The following is a 19,192-nucleotide window of genomic DNA, read 5'->3' as shown; positions in this document are numbered from 1 at the left end:
ATAAATAAATTCCTGATTGGGACACACAGTACAACACTGATCAGCTTTTTTTCCTTTCCCTTGATGACTTCTATTAAAGACTTGTACCAGGCGAGGATATGGCAGTTCAAATATAAATCAGTGTGTTATTGGACGGGAGCACGTGGCGTTTCACCATTCTCTCACCGGTCACACGGTGGTTTACAGCCCATCGTGGACGGTGTCACTGCTCTCTCCACCTTGCCCTCCAGAGGAATCATTCTCCTCTAATGGAGGTGGGGATTATTATGACCCCCGAGGTCGCATGATCCGAGGTCACATCGTGGACGCAATGAATGCTGTTTGTCTGGACATGTAGCATCTGCAGAGGAGGGCCGGGGATGGGTCAGGCAGCGAGAGATTCTTCCCCTGAAGGATTAAAGAGACGCTATGAGCTGTGATGCAGAAAGGAGGCTGTGGCTATTGACAGGATATGTGTATAATTTTGTATATTGCATTGCAGGAATTGCAGAATTACTTTAAATTACGGGAAAATAAAAAGCCCACTGAAGCATACTGTAGCATTTCTGATTAATTTCTATGGCATGTAAAGTGACGCAACCCATGAAGGAAAGAGGTGCACTTCTTTTTTTGTTGTTGTGAAGGAATCTTGGTTTACAACAAATGAAATAGATAAAAGATGTTGTGAGTGACAAAGTTTCTAAGTTGGGAGACAGATGTGGAGTGTTTTGGTTGCATTAATGCATTTTGGATGTGTGATAATTGTGCTTAGCTGCATGTTATGTTGTAGCTGGTCAAAGCGTCTCTAATTTTGTGCACTTCATTTACTTTAGTTTGGGATTTTTTTCTACAACAATGCGTCATATTTTTCGACATGATTATATGTTTTTCGTTTGTAAAATGTGAATCTGGGAAGCCGGAATAGTTGTATGTAGCCGTACATCCCACCACTTCCATGTGACACAGGAATTCACACAAACGTCAAAACAAAAGTCTTAGAAATATATGAAAATATTATATTGTACCTCTAACTATTATATGTTTGTTCCTAACTTTGTTATATACAGTATACATATTTGTGTGTGTGTGTGTGTGTGTGTGTTTGAATAGACACACACATATGTCCCATAAGTCAAAGTACCGCCCGCTGGAAAAAAACACAAATCCTGTTTTGTTGGCTGCGTTGATGGAGGCCAACGGAGTGCAATCACATTCATAACCTCTAAATCATATTCATAAACCATAAACCAAAAAAACGGCGTACGTAGCAAGAAGTCAAAGCGCTGCCGTCTCATTCTGCAACAGGGCCTTAGTAAATTATGCATTATCTAATCCGTGTGCGTTGCTCTCACGGTGCAGAGGAGATGTTTGTTATTCTGTCGGCGTACAGGCTCGGTACCGAGTGTCACACTCAGTGTGACGTTTTGGTTTCTGTACCTATGAGTGACCCCACACCGCTGATCAACAAAAAGAAAGAGTTACACATGGCAATGCAGCAGCAGAACCCTCAATGAAAAAAAATGAAAAAAATCATATACACTCATGTGTTATCAGGAGCATGTCCCTGAAAGCTATCGAGCTACTTACACTCATGAACAGACGGACGCTAAAATTAGTTCAGTTGTTAAATGGGGGGATACATCGAAGGAATATGTCACGTTGCATCTATAAGAACAAGATGCACATCATTAATTGCCATCCTTTTGTCTCACTTTGAGCAGATGGATTATTAGACGTTAGTGCAAAAGGGGGCTGCAGTACTGGACGCGAACACCGGGAGTCACTGTAGACACACAGGGAACCAGGGCCGCAGCTCATGGGCCCTTCTCACAAGGTCAAGGGGCCCATCATACCAATTATTATATGACACCATATAGGAGGGAATAAAGAAAAGTCTCTAGACTGTATAGTAGAGTTTATAAAATCAGCTTCACACAGTTTTGGAAAGTAACTGAATGATTTATTTTGTGTCTCGTGATTCCCCCGTGACATTGTTGTATTATGACCCAAAACTATCAAGTAAAAAAAAATTAAAACAATAAGTACTTGTACTTTACTGGATACTACTGGTAACTAATACTCCCAATCCCACTTAAGAGCTATAGTTACTGGTTGCTTTTCAAGATTTTTTTCCTGGATAAAGATTACACCAGTTGTTCCCAACCTTTCTGGCTGGTGACCCCCTGCACCAAAAATCATGGGGGGCTCCTTGTTACGTTTCAGATGCCTACGAGCGTACGAAACTAATGGTTTCATTTGAATAACAGGTGGTTATGTTTTATGTTTCAAATGGAAGAAATCAAGGGTTTATCAGCCAGTGATCCAGGTCAAGATCTAGACACTTGACATTAGGCCACCATTGGCGTCCATTACTTTTTACTGTATGTGTCATAATCTATGGTTAAACCGTTGCCCTTGCGGCTATTTGATCTGTACTAAGGCCGCTCTGAAACGGACATCTTCATGGTCGCGTCTCTTTTCCGGGAACATATCAATTAGCCTCAATTGTTCTGTCGGCAATTTGGGAATGTGAACGCCGGGTGGTCCAGAGTTCAGGGGAGGACTGCTGAAGGTTGCATGTAAGACACATACTGTGTGTGTGGAGGAGTGTGGGACTCTTCTATCATGGTGGTTAAGTGTTTCCTGGAAGTGTGCCATACAGTGACACGTGTCACTGAGGCAATGAAGACAGAGCTGATGTCTCCCGCGATCAGGATACGTGTCTCACAGCGACGCTGAGGGCCACATCGCTGATCGGCCTCCTCGCTTCAGGCTCATAATCCCGACTCATGGACCCAGGGTCTTTCTTTTTCTTTATCAACGCATCGGCACAATGTGAGTGTTGGTGTCATCACCACGAGGGGGCAAATGGTTGTCTGAAATGTTTATGAGGCAAAAAAGAAGGAATTGCATGAAGGTCCTTGTAGAAAAACACACCCCTGATCCTTTTTCTATGCTGAGTTTGTTTGTTGTTGTTATTTTGGAAAAAGTTATCCTTGCTGTGGGTCTCCAGGGATGGCAGTGACGGTCAATAGGCCAGACTAAAATAATTCATGTAGGCCAAATAGATGACCATGGTTTTTTTGTGTACAGAAAGTCATGGTCCCTAGAGAATATATATCCTGCTGACTTTGGCGATCCCCTGAGTTTTCCTCTAGCGCTGCCTTTTTCTTTTGTATCTAATCAAATGTTGATTATTGAGTGGATTAATATGGTATTCTCGGTCCCCAGATGGAGAACCCTGTGAGTTTTCATGTGCGAACCACATAGTTACGTTCGTACCATCTAGGACTAAGATGTAAAGTCAGGGTGACGTTGGTCGGCTTCCTTGCGTGTGCGTGTGTGTGTGTGTGTGTGTGGCTCAGATAGCATAGCTGAGACTTATAGTCTTGCCCTTGTATTGTCACTTATAAAGTGTATCAAAGACTATAGTGGATTATTAAAGCCCCAATGTGTAATTTTGTTACTCTTCTGGCGGCATCTGGTGGTGAAGTTGCAAACCGCAACCAACTAAGCAAACGACAGGGAATTCGTTCTTCTAAATATTACACACTGTAGCTTTAAGAAGCAATCCAACATCCCCTGCAGCGATGCACAGTTGTGCTCCAGGACATTATGAAATCCCTGTCGGATGCAAGCGAAACATTTAACAAGGGGGGGGGGGGGGGGGGGGGGGCAGTGAAACACAGCTTAAGTTGCTCTTTAAATGCTAGAGCACGATAATAATTATCTTGGTTATTTTCTTCTTCTTCTTCTGGGAAACAGGAGCGTTTTTTTCCACCCACAGACACAAAGAAAGCGGAGACGCTTAATTACTTAAGGTGTTTGTCAATAATTGTTTTCGTGTGTCCCTGCCATTTCCGTTGGAGGGATTCCCAAGTCCATGTGAAGTTACACTGGAAAAGAACAATCACGCTTTGGCTATGCCAATCCCAGGCTACGTGCGAACTGGGGCCTTACGGGGCCTCCACCACCTGGAAGACAGATGGCCCCGGTTTGCAGGAAGCCTTCATTTGTAATTTGTAATTTTAAAAAAAAGAACAATGTGGAGCATATCTGGCATGAACAAGCAAAACTCTACAACGGGAAGAGTGGACAGGAGTGGCTGCAAGACAAACAGAAACGATCACACTCCAGTTCTCTTGGCGGTTTCATTGGTCCGAGTAATTTACAGGGCAGCTTGGGAAATCAGAAAATGCTCTTATTTAAGCTTGTTAAAACAATGTGACATGAAGCAGGGTCAGGGCCACTTTAATGACCAGAATCAATGAGGCGCCTCTATGTTAAAATGCAAATCAAACTCCATTAGACTTCCGCACATTGGGTCTCCGCTCGGTCTGTAGACTGCAGGTCATCAAAAAAGGAAAAAGAAAAAAATAATTAAAGAAAATGAAAGATGAGAGGAATCCTTCATTATCAGAGGGGAGCCTGTATAATTATGCCATCAATCTTTTACAGGAATTCTCATAACACACATGTGACACGCGCGATGAAAATCCATTTCACCGCAAGTGCTGCTTATCTAATGCCGCCGAGAGGGGGTGAACCACAGAAAAAAATATTGTTGTGTGGACACCAGAGCTGTGCACAATGGCACAAAAGTTGCAGTCGCGCACTGGAATATTGTCACACACACACACACACACACACACACACACACACACACACACACACACACACACACACACACACACACACACACACACACACACACACACACACACACACACACACACACACACACACACACACACACACACACACACACACACACAGTATGCAGGGGAAAAAAAAAAAAATAGCTGATCAATTTGGCTGGTTTACACCCGGGCTTTGAGAGAGATGCAGCGAGCAGCACCGTGAGGGGAGAGGAGTCATCATTATCTCCGCGTTTAGAGGAGGAACGCGCTCTCGCAAAGTGCAGCGGCGGTCAGTAATTGCAGTGCCTCACTTAAGTCAGCATCAGCAGAGCCCCGTGTGCCCGCCCCCCCCACCTATCGTACCTCAAAAGGAACATTAATAAAGGCCCACCACAATGCAGATGTTATGCACAAAGTGCTGCAACACCAGGCCGAAGATCGTCCGTCTTCTTTGGTAGAAAAAAAACAGATGACCTAAGTGAGGTCACGGGGTCAAGCAATGTATGTGTAAGTGTGTCGATAGTTGAGTCGATCTGCAGTTGCAAAGAGGTGCTTGTTTTTTTTCTGAAAAACATAGTTTTATCATGCGTGTTGGACCTTGTGGGAATGAAGCCCCCAACCCTGGTACCGTTAGTGTCGCGATCTAACCACTGGGTCACACAGAACTGTGATCTTGACTTTGAAACTCATTTGAAGGTTATTGTATTCTAGTAGGGAAGCCCATTATAGTCATTAATGTACCGACTTATTATATTCCTGTTTACGTTCAAAGGTCAAATACTTTTGAATTTGAAAATCAGTGGACAGAAGTGGCAACTACAGGAATAATGAGACACTGCCTATATTTCCCAAGAGTCTCTCGAGACATTGGACTTGAACGCTGCTCTAGTCACTACTTCAATGTTCACGATCGTTCACAAAGGGGTTGGTTGTGATGCGACGCAAATCGCCCTGACTCCGCCGGTTTCCCTTCAGCTCATTTTGGTTTTACAGCTTGCAACGCCCAGCGGCTCGCAAATGTTTCGTACAGCAACACCGTTTCCGGCCACTGTACAGTAAGTGAGTGTGTCTGGCGCCAAACAGCGGGCAGCAAGAAAAATGCAGTTGGCTAGTGAACATAGTGGAGCATTTAGAAGGTAGGAAGCAGACGATTTCCTCAGAAGCTGGTGGTTTGTCACAAAAAAAACTAGAAAAACAAAATAAAAAGAAAGAGAATATTTGACCTTTGATGGGAACAATTTGTGGAGGATTTTGTCAAAGTACATTTTCCTGAAGAGAAAAAAAAATGTCTGCAGGTAACTGAAAAGATGATGTCAGTGCATTCTCTCTATTTCTACTGCCCCCCAGTGGCATATATATACACACACATATATATATATACACATATATATATATATATATATATATATACACATACATACATATACATATAAATGTCTCTTTATACAACAGGCATTTTGACATGTCCCTATTCGAAAAGCAGAGGATTAGATAATAACCACTGAGTGACACTTTTGTTTGAGGGCCCGGGGTTGTGCTTGCTGGGCCAATGGCTGGGACACTTGAACATACTGGTAGATCATTGACGATGTTATTAGTTACACTTGTACTTCTCACAACGGGGACAAAGTCAAACTGTCTGTCTGTTCTGAAAAAATAACCAATAATAAAAAAAAAAACTCCACACTGCACTTGAAATATACAACTTAATATATTGAATTTGGTTATTTACGCTTTACCCCCCTGGGAGACAAAGAGCTCAGACAAACACAACATTTGATTTCACGTTTGACGCCCAACGGCCTGAAGTGAAGTCAAATAACTCTCATCACCGCCATGAACACAGTGCTTCAATATTTCCTGGAAAAAGGAACGGGCAGCAAACGATCAATACTTTATCATTTTTATTTTTGTTCACAAGTAGCCGTGATACAAGTAATATCCAATTACTCGAAGGACAAAGTAGTGTAAGAAACTTGTGGTTGACGTGTTATGAGGTGGTAGGTGTGTGTGGCTGCTTTGGACTGGAGCTCCGCAGCTCTTCCAGTTTGCTACCACCTACTAATCTAATGCCGCTGGACCGAACTGAAACCAGAGGTTTAATGACCTTGAAGCCATTCAATATTTGGAATAATACCTTGTACGACGAACTCGAGCATCAACACCTTGTAACCAAAACTACGAATGAATAACATACGGTTTTCCGGCAGAGTTCAGATGCTGCGGGCGTTTTTACGGCCGTGTGCACGGCGAGCGAACGTTCCTGTGAGGGATTTGTGAAAAGTGAGCTCGAGCTTTCCTTCTGGCCGCCGAAATGTAACGGCAAGTGCGACGCCAAAAGCACAGAACGGAGCAGAACCTATAAAACAAAGTGGACAGACTGCGGAGTCAGAATCTGAGCGAGATGCCAGAAGAAGGCAGCGTGTGCACAAAAAAAAAAAACAGACAGGGGGGAGAAGAAGCCACATTGCATGTCGCCTCATAAATATCATCTACACAAACACGTTGAATAAAGATGCATACTGTAGTCGAACAAACACGACCTCAGCATTGTAAGCAAAGTCTTTTGATTTGTAATTTCTTATCCAGTGTTAATGCATGTACTATTGCTTTGAAGATACAGAAATATAAATGATCTTTGGTAAATGATACACTATACAAAAAAAAATGTACTGCGAAGAGATACGACAATCTAAGAACATAAAAGGTGCTGCCGCTTTAAATGCTGAGCCATTAAAGGAGCGATACAGCGTCTGTCCAGTTCTCCACACTTTTACTAGTTTGTCGATGGCGCCATCCTTCTCACACTGTACAACAACACTCATTGACACTTTGCACACTTTGTGTGCAAATTGAAATCTTAAAGCCGCATCCTTTGGGAAAGTCCTCCTTTCAACATTGGGCTTTTTGGTTAACAGCCGATAACAGCAGGGGAAAAGAAGAAGAAGAAGAAGAAGAGATTACACACCCAACGCATGAAACAAACTGTTTAAAATGGACCTTCAAGTAAACCGGTTCATGAACCGTGACGGTAGCTTGTTGTCAACCTTCTGCACTAATTTGATATGTTGGAAAATATGCAACGTTTCCTTCTTAATGAGAATTAGATGAGATGGTTAATATCGTTCCTGTACCCCGACTATAAAGGTGCAGTTAGTTCAGCTTGGCTGGACAGGGAAACAGCAGAGCAACGACTTTGGAGCTCACCCATTAACAGATTGTGTCTTGTATAAAAACTGAATTATGAAAATACATTTGGTGGCTTTGCAGGTGATGTATACTCGGGAGTGTCTTGGCTGGATGCAGCGACTTATTGCAGATTTTCATGGTTTTCCTGGCGATCTCACAATGACAACAAGGCCACAGCTTTTGTACTTTAAAAAAAAACGCACAATAGAAAATATACCATCTCATCCAGTGAGCTTCAGAGGTGCAGGCAGGCACATTTTGTTGCCCTTGAACAGAGCTAGCTGCTATCCAGGCGAGCAGTTCTCCTTTTCGTTTTCCAGTCTTTATGCTGAGCTTAGCTAAGAGTCTGCTGGATACACCTGTATTGACCGAAACCAGGTTGCCAGCTAGCCAAGCATTAAGCATGGCACTGGATAAAACTGGGGAGTCAAATCTTCTCAGCCAACTAAATATGCGCCACACACACACACACACACACACACACACACACACACACACACACACACACACACACACACACACACACACACACACACACACACACACACACACACACACACACACACACACACACACACACACACACACAGAGAGAGAGAGAGAGAGACAAAGAGAGAGAGAGAGACAAAGAGAGAGCGAGAGAGAGAGAGACAAAGAGAGAGAGAGATAGAGAGACAGAGAGAGAGAGCATAATTTCTGGTAGACTTTTGCTGAAATTAACAATTTCTAATGTGATAAAACTAAAAACCTTAAGCTCTCACAATTTTTCAGTGGAATGTAAGACATTACTGTTATAAACAGACTTAATAGCTTCTGAAACTTAGCAATTTTTTTTAAATAAAATAAAATCCAGCAACAAATGTGCACTGAACTAATGCCGCTATTTGTCGACGCATGTCAAAAGAGACGAGCAGTTAACTGGAAGGAAATCCTCACGTGTTTCTGTGAACATGAATAATGTGCCACTTGGTGAAGCTCAATTCAACAGAGCTGTGCCTCTGACTGGCAGGGCAGCGAGGCCGTGCGCACAGTGAGTGGCAGGGAGAGGATGTCACGTCCGAACAGGACGACCACACCCCGGCTCGCACAGAGGCAAAAACAAAACGCGGATACACAACTGCGACTTGACCGAGGGGAGCACATCAAAGATACGGGCAGCAAAACAGTGACGGTCACGTGCTTGGAATCCTTTTTGTGCTATTGTTTACATGGTAAACGTTGCCAAAAACGATTTGAATTCTTTTTGTCCAAAAATGGAAGCTACTACCAAAAAACAAAAAAGGAAAACAAAAAAATTAGGCATTAGACACAGCCTTGCATTGGAGCTTTGGAAGGATATCATGCTGACCAAGATAGCAACAACAACAAAAAATACTATGGCCTTGAAACGATCATCACTGACATTATCCGTTCTGCTCTTGGTGCTGGTGAAACTAAGAAAATTGATTTCCTATTTGTTATTGCTTCATAAATGTTATCTTGCACATCCATCAGCTGTTTCTGGTCAGGGCGTTGCAAATACAGATCTCTCTCCCTCTCTCACAGGCAGTGTCTCTCACATGCTTCAGTACCATGCGGCGCAGGCACGCAGGCATATTTATAAGGGAATAGGATGGAGGTGGAAATGTTTTCCTTCTAAATTAATATATTTCCAGTAGAGTCAAAAAGATTTGTAGTAGTAACCTTTGAACATATGGATAGACTTTCTGATAACGGGTGCACAGATGTCGACAGCACCTTGCATTGTCTTGACTCAGACGAGAGAACACTCAGTCGCATAAATGCTGTGAGCTCAGCGCTTTATTACTAAGTTCTTCTCCAGTTGCAAAGACGTGGCTATTATAGTAATTAAACGCAAGGTGGAACACCACTTCACCTGTCAGTTAAACACAATCATTTACTTTGTCTCACACACACACACACACACACACACACACACACACACACACACACACACACACACACACACACACACACACACAGAGAGAGAGAGAGAGAGACAAAGAGAGAGAGAGAGACAAAGAGAGAGCGAGAGAGAGAGAGACAAAGAGAGAGAGAGATAGAGAGACAGAGAGAGAGAGCATAATTTCTGGTAGACTTTTGCTGAAATTAACAATTTCTAATGTGATAAAACTAAAAACCTTAAGCTCTCACAATTTTTCAGTGGAATGTAAGACATTACTGTTATAAACAGACTTAATAGCTTCTGAAACTTAGCAATTTTTTTTAAATAAAATAAAATCCAGCAACAAATGTGCACTGAACTAATGCCGCTATTTGTCGACGCATGTCAAAAGAGACGAGCAGTTAACTGGAAGGAAATCCTCACGTGTTTCTGTGGATATAAAGCATCTCTCCTCAGGAATAACGAGTCAGATTTAAGGCCACAGTGGCGTCTGAGCCGGGCCTTATTGCGTTTACAGGCCAAGCTGAAGGAATGAACAGGGTACCATATCAGAGAGAAAACAAAACTCCCAAATACCCAACTGTGGAATGTCTCAACTTTGCTCTCCTTACACCACATTTCAATCCTGAATAAGTACTGAGGTGCATAATTTGAATACAATTTTCCCAAGATAAAAAAAGAAAGAAAACAAAACAAATACGGAAGATATTCCAGTTCTTCCATCTTCCAAATCTCAAAAAGATCTTTGGCTTTAAACGTCCAAAATATATAGTACCTATTTTTAGCTTCTTTTTTTTTATATTTATATAAAAGAATCTCCTTGAAAAATACAATAAAATTAGATTTTAAAAAACTAATCGTGCAAATTTGAGTTTGAGTCAACATACTTAAGACCTTTAGACAATCACAAGGTGATGTGCAGCGACTGCTCCGCCATCTGCTCCGTCCCGTGCGCTGGATGAACAGCGTGGTCGAGCGGGAGTCTTTCCTCAGAGTTCCTCGTGTATTTCACGCACCGCGAGCCTCCGTCAGGGGGCAGAGTCAACTGCACACAGTCTGTCTGTGCGAGCAGAGGCGTGGAGGTTATCCAGCTGGAAAGACTCCGCTCCGACAGCTCTAAAGTCTTATCGAGGCACTCCGAGTCTTTGTCGGAGGGAGGCCGCCGCTCCTCCAAGAACGGAGGAGCGTCTTTGGTGTAGGGAGGGGCGTCTATTTCCTTAGGCACTAATGTGTAGATATCGGAGGGGCCCATCTCACTGTCCGAGGGCTCCAGTGGGCTTCTCTGGCCCGTTTCTTCATCCGCTGGTAAGACGGGCCCCTTTTTGGCCTGTGATGTCTCGGAGCCGGGGAAGCCCCTCTGGTCCTTTTTATTGCAACCTTTAGGGGAAGGCTTGGTAAGGGACAGGAAGGGAGGCTCGGGGCTGAGCGGTGACCCCACCTTGACCCGGCTCAGGCTGAGGATGTTCCTGCGGGTTTCAGCGGGGAGTTTATCCAACTGCCTTCCAACTTGGACCGGGCTGGGAAACAGCGTGCCTTGACACGCCCTGTAGAAATATCTGGGAAGCAAAGCAAAAGCAGATATCAGGAGATACAGACACTTATTCCAGAGATGAACGCGAGGTTCTCGGGATAAACAGGGGAGAGGCATCTGGAATCAATAGCTGATCTGAGTCATGACACAGGTCATAGATATTTTAGGAATGGGCTCTGTGAAAGCGCTTGTTGAAAAACATTAGCCGAAGTGTACCTGGGCAGCAGCGCTGCTACAGGTGTGATGACGCAGAGCAGGTAGAAGAGAGGGTCCTGCAGCAGCCTCTGCATGGTCCAGTAGGGGTTGGAGGGGGAGTAGCAGGTGGGACAGGAGGCGTTGTAGCACAGAGCCACAGTGAGGAACAAAGCCACGCTGAAGGCGATCGACAGCCAGTTCATCCAGGTCTGCGGGGGAAGGAGGAAAGTCCTGTGAATTTACTCGGTTTAGCTCAATATACAAATCATGACAAAATACATACCATTTTATAAATACTATAAACTTGCTTTGTACACGTTTAATAAACCATGCATACAGGAACTTATTAATTGAGGCGCTAACTTTCTTTAACAACTACTATTCCCACTGAGAAAGCAAAACAGAGACCCAACGGCTTATAATAAGTTACTGAAGCATCACGAACATTTCACATTCAACCGTGCACGAAGCTGATCTGAAGAAGTAGACCGCCAATTCCAACTTCAACAAGACAATAAGATGAGTGAGTTTAAATAAAGTTAATGGGAGGTTTCTTTTACACTATCCCAAAATGAGTGTGACGATAAAAACATCAACACTGGCAAACAGCCTGTAGGACAAACCGAAAAGCACCACATGGCGGAGGTTTTCCATAGACCAAGTGGACACGGCACAATGCTACTGGGAAACTTTTTCCGTGAACTTGAAAGGTTTGTGAAGAACACGGGCACTCCCATCTACTGCCCCTGGGCCTGGACGGCTCGACATCGCGGAGGGGAAAATGAATGTCCAGGTTTATCAAAGGTATCTTATAGGATAATGTCAGAGTGGCTGTGCACCAGCTGAAGATCGGTAGAGGCCGTGTGATGCAGCAGGACAACGACCCTAAACGTCAGAGTAATTCTACAACAGAACGACTTCAAAACAGAGGACAAAAATCCACCAGAGACATTGACACCGGACATCCTGAGAATATGGTCGATCTGAATATACGGTCGGTGACTGATGTTTCAGAAATATTATTATTATTGACCAATTATGCTTTATCTGGAAATCTGGAAATAACCGTCTCTTTAGCAAGCAAAAGCCTCCAACATGTTCACCAGCAGCTCACTAACATTGTCAGTTTGTTGCTTGGTGCTGAGCAGGTAGTGTGCAGATGCTAGGATGTGGTGGGAATGACTCAAAACAGTTGTGGGCCGGGAAAACCAAAACAATCAGCTGAAAGATGCTAAAACATTTCTTGGACCTGAGGGGAAATGCAGTCTGGTGATTATTCTCTCTTGGTTCATTACTTTAGGAGATCCCAATTATATTACACACGACCATTTGATCAATTGTGAGTATAAAAATGTATATTTTGGATGATTAGTGCAGCTTTAGTGTTCGCCTTTGTTTTCCCTCCGAGAAATGTTTGGTGAAACAAATGACGATTGAGATGAGCAAAGGATTTTTTTGGGTGTAAAGGAGACATGTAATTCTTTTTCACTTTTTCCCTTTCCTCCAGTGTATTATACATGATTTTTTCTGAAAAGTTAAAAGGGCCAAAGTTCTTTGTAAAGTGAGCTCCTCACCCCGACAGAACACTGTCCTGAAACGCCCCGTCAGTAATCCGGCCGATACTTCTGTAACATGGTGACATCACCATTTTAAGGAAATGTTGACGGCATGTCTAGTTGCTAGTCTGTCAAACATCCAACAAAGCAGAGTAAGGGTGATAATTTCCTACATGCTCCAAAAGCAGTTAATCAATCACAACAGAGTGGGGCCGCTGGCAAATCAGAGCAGACTGGGCTTCATGGGGAGGGAGGGGCCTTAAAGAGACAGGAAATAAAACCAAGTGTTTCAGAGAGACGCTGGAAAGAGGAGCTGCAGGAATGGACAGTCTGAGGAAACTGATGTGTTTACTGAACATTAGATCATGAAATCATTTCCAAGTACTAACCCAAATTAAAATTATGAACCAGAATATGAGTACGGTATGTTTCTTTAAAAACTGAATTGTTTATACGCTTGTCGCTTAGTGATTTCTCCGTGTCCACAAATCCGATGGCAGAAATTATGACATTTAAGATCCAGGTTTTAAGACATTCGATTTTTCCTTTAAAAAAGGTATAAAAATCCATCAAGGACATTAGCACATGAAGCGCCACATGTTGAAATCAAGAACAACCCCGTGCAATGTCCCCAAAAATGCTTAATGACTCTGTTAAGGTTGGAGGTGTCTCAGGAGAGCGGCTCCAACTGCACCAGGGGAGGGATTAGCACACCTTCAACTTCATTTGTCTTAATCAGTCCCCTGGTTAAAAAGCCTGTGAAGAAGCTTCCAGAGAGGAGAGAGACACAGAAAGAGAAGTGAGTTTTGTTCTTAATAAAAAGAGTTAACGGTGAGCGGCTGTTGTTCTGGTGTCTGTTGGGTGACAAGGATGTTTGATGACTCAAATCAATATGTCTTTATATATGAACCAGGGAACACCACAGCTGTGTCAGTTTTGGCCCGGGTCGTGCGTCACGGCACTAAGAATGCAAGTTAGTCAGCCTCTGAGTCAATAGAGCTTTGGCGGGAGAGGACAATGACGTGACGATGATCCCAAACACATTTGAAAAAGCGAAAACTGTGTAACTTGGCCAAGTTTGTCCCCCGACTTGAGATGGTTGAGCAACTAAAACCCCCTCCAGCACAGAGCAGCTGAAACCACTCATCTGTGAAGAGAACATCTCTCCACAGACGAGTCTTAGACTGGTATCATCCATGTCCGGGTCGCACCAAATACGAAGGTGGACATACTGAAAAACTGTCAGTCAAATTTCAGATTTTGATTTGACTAAACAAACTGCAGTAAATGGACAGACCATGTAAGTCAGTTTAGTTGTATACGGTTTGTCCTCTTGTGTACTTGTGCAATGAGCTTAGTCTGTCAGGGTGAAAATATTCAATGATGTTTCATCCTTGAGTTGACTGACTGATAAGACATCTGACAAGAGTGAATACTATATAATGGTTCACTGGAATATTGTCACACACACACACGCACGCACGCACGCACGCACGCACGCGCGCGCGCGCAAACACAATTATGGCCTTGGCGCGACTACATGTGGTTTAATTGACTTTCACAGCAGTTTACCAATCACACGTGCATTATGTTCCCCAGCAGTACCTGCCGGCCGAGCACATGGAAATGTTAACCTTTGGTCCGATGCAGCTCGCGATGGATACTTCTGTGCGCGATGGGCCATCATGTCCAGGAAGGTACGTAAGTAAAAACTGAAGAACTTGTCAAGACTAAAATTTACAGCCTAGGCATAATGGAAAAGACTCTAATTCAATGCAGGGTCGTAAATTTAAAACGGTTTGTGGCCAAGATAGCGGGGCAGTTTATGAGAGACATGCGTGGATACCTGGGAGTAAAGCCAAGGACGGAGGAGGAGAAAAAATAAACAGGTGCTCTTGGAGCTCCGTGGTAGTGTGAAGTGAAGGGGGTTCTGTATTGTGGTAGACGGAGTTTGCAGTTTTCCTGGACAGAGGCAGACATACTGTCAAACAGATATATAAGCTCTGATGCTGCGGTACCTCCTGATTCAATATAATCAGACAGAGTTAAATATCCATGTGCCTGTCAGCCTTCACACTGGCGCTCTCACAGCCCAAATGCTGATCCTCAGTGAGAAAAGCAGCGCTGGCAGAAAAGAAGCCATTCTCTATGAATGCATATTAGGGGCATCGTGGGTTAAGAATTTGAATAAATAAAAAGATTACAGAGCCAGGGGGGAAGTCTGTTATATTGCTATCATCGAGGGGAGACATAAATTTATGAGGGGGAGAAAAAAAAAGTGATATTCTCCGAGATTATAAAGTCATAAATTTGTGAGAAATCCATCATCCATCCATTATCTGCACCGCTTATTCTTTGAGGGTTGCCGGGGGTGGGCTGAAGCCAATTCCAGCTGACATTGGGCAAAAAGGCAAGGTTCACCCTGGAAAGGTCACCAGTATGTCACAGGGCCAACATATAGAGAGACGAACAACCATTCACACTCACACGTACGGGCCGTTTAGAGTCTCCAGTTAACCCAAGCTGCATGTCTTTGGAGAAAATCCATGCGGAGACAGGGCTAGTAGTTAGTACTGAGGCCAAAGACCCAAAGGCCCAAGAAGAAGATTTTGGGTTCAACACTGACGGCCGTCCGGGGGCCTTTCTTTGTGGAGTTTGCATGTTCTCTTTGCATGTGAGTGCGAACAGTTGTTTGTCTCTGTATGTTGGCCCCGTGATTGATTGGTGACCAGTACAATGTCAACTGGGATGGGTCCATTCCTCCTGGCGAGCTTCAAAGGATAAGCGTTATAGGATGGATGGAAGTTCGTGAGAAAAAAACTCTCCGCAAAGCAATGGGCAGATACGAGGATAATGCTGGTTACATCTGCGAGCAATTCAAACAGGTAACTTTTATTTCCTCGAGCTTCAAGGTCAAGAAATAGAAGGAGCTCATGTTTGCCAGTTTGCCTGTTCGACTCTCTACACCTGCCATGCACGTTGCACAACACACCTGTCCATAACAGGCTCACCTTCCCATCTCCAACTTCACTCCGCCCACCCCCACCCAGGTCATCCAACCCTGCTCACATCTCAGCTCCATCCTACAGAAACCACCACACCCTGTTTGCCGCTAGCCTCTGCCTGCCAGAACCAAACTCTCCCCAATAAATCTTCACTGTATCACTTGAAGCTGTGTTCTGCGTTTAGGTTCACACATTCAAACATAACGGACTCAGACTATTGCTAAATCAGATAATTCAGTATGTCACTGAAGGTAGTTATGTAACAAACAAAAAAAATATATACTGGGAGTGTTTCCATCCGTGGACCTAAAATTAGATTCTTTACCCAGGTTTTGGTCTCAATGCCCAAGTGCAGCAGAATGGTAAATAAAGCAAGGCTGGTGATAGGAGTTCCCCATGTAAACAGATCCACATCAGAGTCAGCATAGGCCTGGAGAGAAGAAGAGGGAGAGGGGGGCGGAAAGAGGGGAAATGATGAGTAAGTCAGTGCAGCGAGTGAATGAGGACCAGATGATGGAAACAAAAAACAGACTCACAAAGTAAGGAATGAAGAAGCAGACCAGGCTTTGGTAGAAGGCGTCGATCATGTTCATCCAGAACATATATGGCTTATATTCCTGCGAGATAAAACCAGGGAGTCACAGTTATGAACCACTTAATTGTAATATTTTCAAAATAAAGACGATCATTAGTTTTATTTGTAATGTGATAGGCGTGATGTAATGTCAATTTAGTTTCTGAGGAAGAAGGTTTATCAGTGGAGGCTTCTATAAACACAGATCACTTGTTTTTTCCAGGCCCGTGTTCTCACTGGGCTGCTTTATAGTAAAACAGAAGACTTGACTGGACCTCGGAGTTCTGGCCGGACACGTAGAGCTGAGGTAGTTGTTGGAGAGTCTCTGTGGACACGTCTTTGTCCAGAGTGCCAGTGATGAGTTGTGGAAAGGCGGAGAACATCAGGTTGAAGAAGATGAGATACCACTGGTCAATCATGGCTGAACCTGAGAATCCACAGTAGAACTGATACCAGAAGACAAGCGCCACAAACATCTATGGGGAGGCAAAGATGACAAAGATGGATTCACATCAGGAGCCAGGACAGAAAAAAACACAAGGAAACACTATTTTTTAACTAATCTAAATGCATATATTCTGTGAGATCACTATATTGAGTATAGTAAAAGATGCTTACAGCATTTTTGTAGAAGAAATACAGAATCATGTTTGCCAGCCGGGAGTAGCACCAGTGTCCGTGGACGAGCAGAAGCTTCTGGAGATACTGGAAACGTGGGAGGGCAAAGTCGCTCGCCATTACTGCCTGCAAAACACCAGGAGGACCAAACCAGTCAATCTGCACGGTCCATTCATCCTCCCTCACACCATCAACACTCACGGGACTTTTACATGTGGTTATTAGGATATTACAGTTGGAGATGTCAGGGCCCTGCTACTCTCACCTGCGTCCGTTTAATGAATCTTTAGCCGGTATAATCTTTCCAAAGCAATAACCCTTTAACGAGTTGTCCACCTTTTGGGATTTCCTCGTTACAAGCGGTTGGGAAACCTGCCAGTCTCATCTATCAACGTCCAAAACGAATCCCTCCCTGTGGTCAAGCCCCGGTTTATAACTTACACTCTAAACAACGCCGCTCGCTCTTTATGACAACCTCTCAACTGTCAACATTATCTGTCAACAAGAAAAATAACAGCAGATGCCTCTGGCGTGCAGCGATTTACTTTCTGCTGCGCTCTAATAACGGCCTCGTAACGACTGCATGGGGAGAGCGCCCCTGATAGGAGAAACGGTGTGTTAATCATAATGCAGCGTGTGTGCTGGCCTGAGTGCAGAAATGTGAGTCTCAGCACACCATGGAATCCCAAGGAGTGACTGCTGTCTCATTAAGGGCAAATTTGATTAACAATGATTAATCTAGTGGCTCCGCTAAGGACAGGATACTGAGACTTTAACAGATGTGCTACACAGCAGCAAGCCCGTAGAGTCTCCTCTGGAAGTTAATTGGGAATCTCCATCATTGCTATGCAAGATCACCTTTCCGGAACAGGGTGTTACTATAAATTGCGCGAGGGGGGTATGGGTTGACACCTTTTTTTTTCTCTCTCCTGCTGCTGTTTGTCAGTGATGCTACCTTGGCTGTGCCATTGTCCATGACCTTAGAGGAGGATGAGAAGCTGGTGTGGATGAAGATGAGACTGAAGCTCATAAAGTCTAGTGATTCTCTGTAGGACACGGGGACGAGCTACCTGAGTCAGCAACACACAGGCAATCCTAATTAGAGGAAGTGTATGGATGTGGGCTAAAACACACACTTAAGAGTAATGAAAAACCATTACATATGCTAAAGAACGCCCGTGTCTGTCCCATAGATCCCCTCGTTCTCTCCTCGACCTCTCTCATCCCTGGGTTTATTTTTATTTTTATGATCTCCTTCAAATCACCCCACAGCTTCATCCACTCCCGCTCCTCTCTGCCCCACTCTCGTCATCCGTCCCCTCCCATTCCTGGCCCTGCCGCGCCCAGATTTGTCCTTACCTGCATGCCTTCCTGTCCCGAGATCCCCACGCCCACGTCCGCTACCTGGATCATGCTGACATCGTTGGCCCCGTCACCTGTGATTAATGGATGATGATACATAAACTGTAAGCTGGAGATCGACAAGCCTTTAACAGCAGAAAGCAGACAGAAGTTCCATGAGCGTGGCGTTTTCTATGTGGAAGGAAAACAAGGCTATCACTGCTGACAGTTTCTTCAGCTGTTATGTTACAGTAGCTGTGTGTGTGTGTGTGTGTGTGTGTGTGTGTGTGTGTGTGTGTGTGTGTGTGTGTGTGTGTGTGTGTGTGTGTGTGCACTATCCAGTGTTGTTAATCAGGTGGCCTTCAACAGCTCAGCCGTCCCTCTGGCAGATGCAGAGTCAGGCCTGTTGTTGTGGCTGAAGAGAATACTTTTTTTGTTTTTGCTCCACTTTGAAGGCAGCAACTATTTATTTTTTTGTAACCAAAAGTGGTTGAGTGGGAGGTGAAGTGTTGATGGGCAGAGTTTTGTTGTCACAGTAGTAAACAGCTCAGGAGTAGCAGCGCACACTGCACACAAGAGGAAGGTGGTGATGAGCGCTCACACAGATCCAGATACACTGGTTCTGCAGCTGTGTATTATCATAAACACATTATGCTTA

General features: G+C 44.0%; 1 protein-coding gene across 1 annotated transcript in view; it reads right to left on the bottom strand.

Annotated features, from left to right (window-relative positions):
• Positions 1-9,592: 9,592 nt before the first annotated feature.
• The window catches only part of atp10a (ATPase phospholipid transporting 10A), a 31,408-nt gene continuing 21,808 nt past the window's right edge, over positions 9,593-19,192 (bottom strand). Inside the window, exons 15-21 of the mRNA XM_035647941.2 lie at positions 18,553-18,629; positions 17,194-17,319; positions 16,851-17,051; positions 16,538-16,618; positions 16,327-16,431; positions 11,462-11,649; positions 9,593-11,270 (exon numbers count right to left, since the gene is read on the bottom strand). Coding sequence (XP_035503834.2) covers positions 10,619-11,270; positions 11,462-11,649; positions 16,327-16,431; positions 16,538-16,618; positions 16,851-17,051; positions 17,194-17,319; positions 18,553-18,629 — 1,430 coding nt within the window. The 3' untranslated portion in view covers positions 9,593-10,618. The remainder of the gene's footprint in view (positions 11,271-11,461; positions 11,650-16,326; positions 16,432-16,537; positions 16,619-16,850; positions 17,052-17,193; positions 17,320-18,552; positions 18,630-19,192) is intronic.

The sequence above is a fragment of the Scophthalmus maximus genome, chromosome 13, assembly GCF_022379125.1.
Source record: "Scophthalmus maximus strain ysfricsl-2021 chromosome 13, ASM2237912v1, whole genome shotgun sequence".
NCBI classification, from domain to species: Eukaryota; Metazoa; Chordata; class Actinopteri; order Pleuronectiformes; family Scophthalmidae; genus Scophthalmus; species Scophthalmus maximus.
This window is presented reverse-complemented; position numbering and strand designations above follow the sequence as displayed.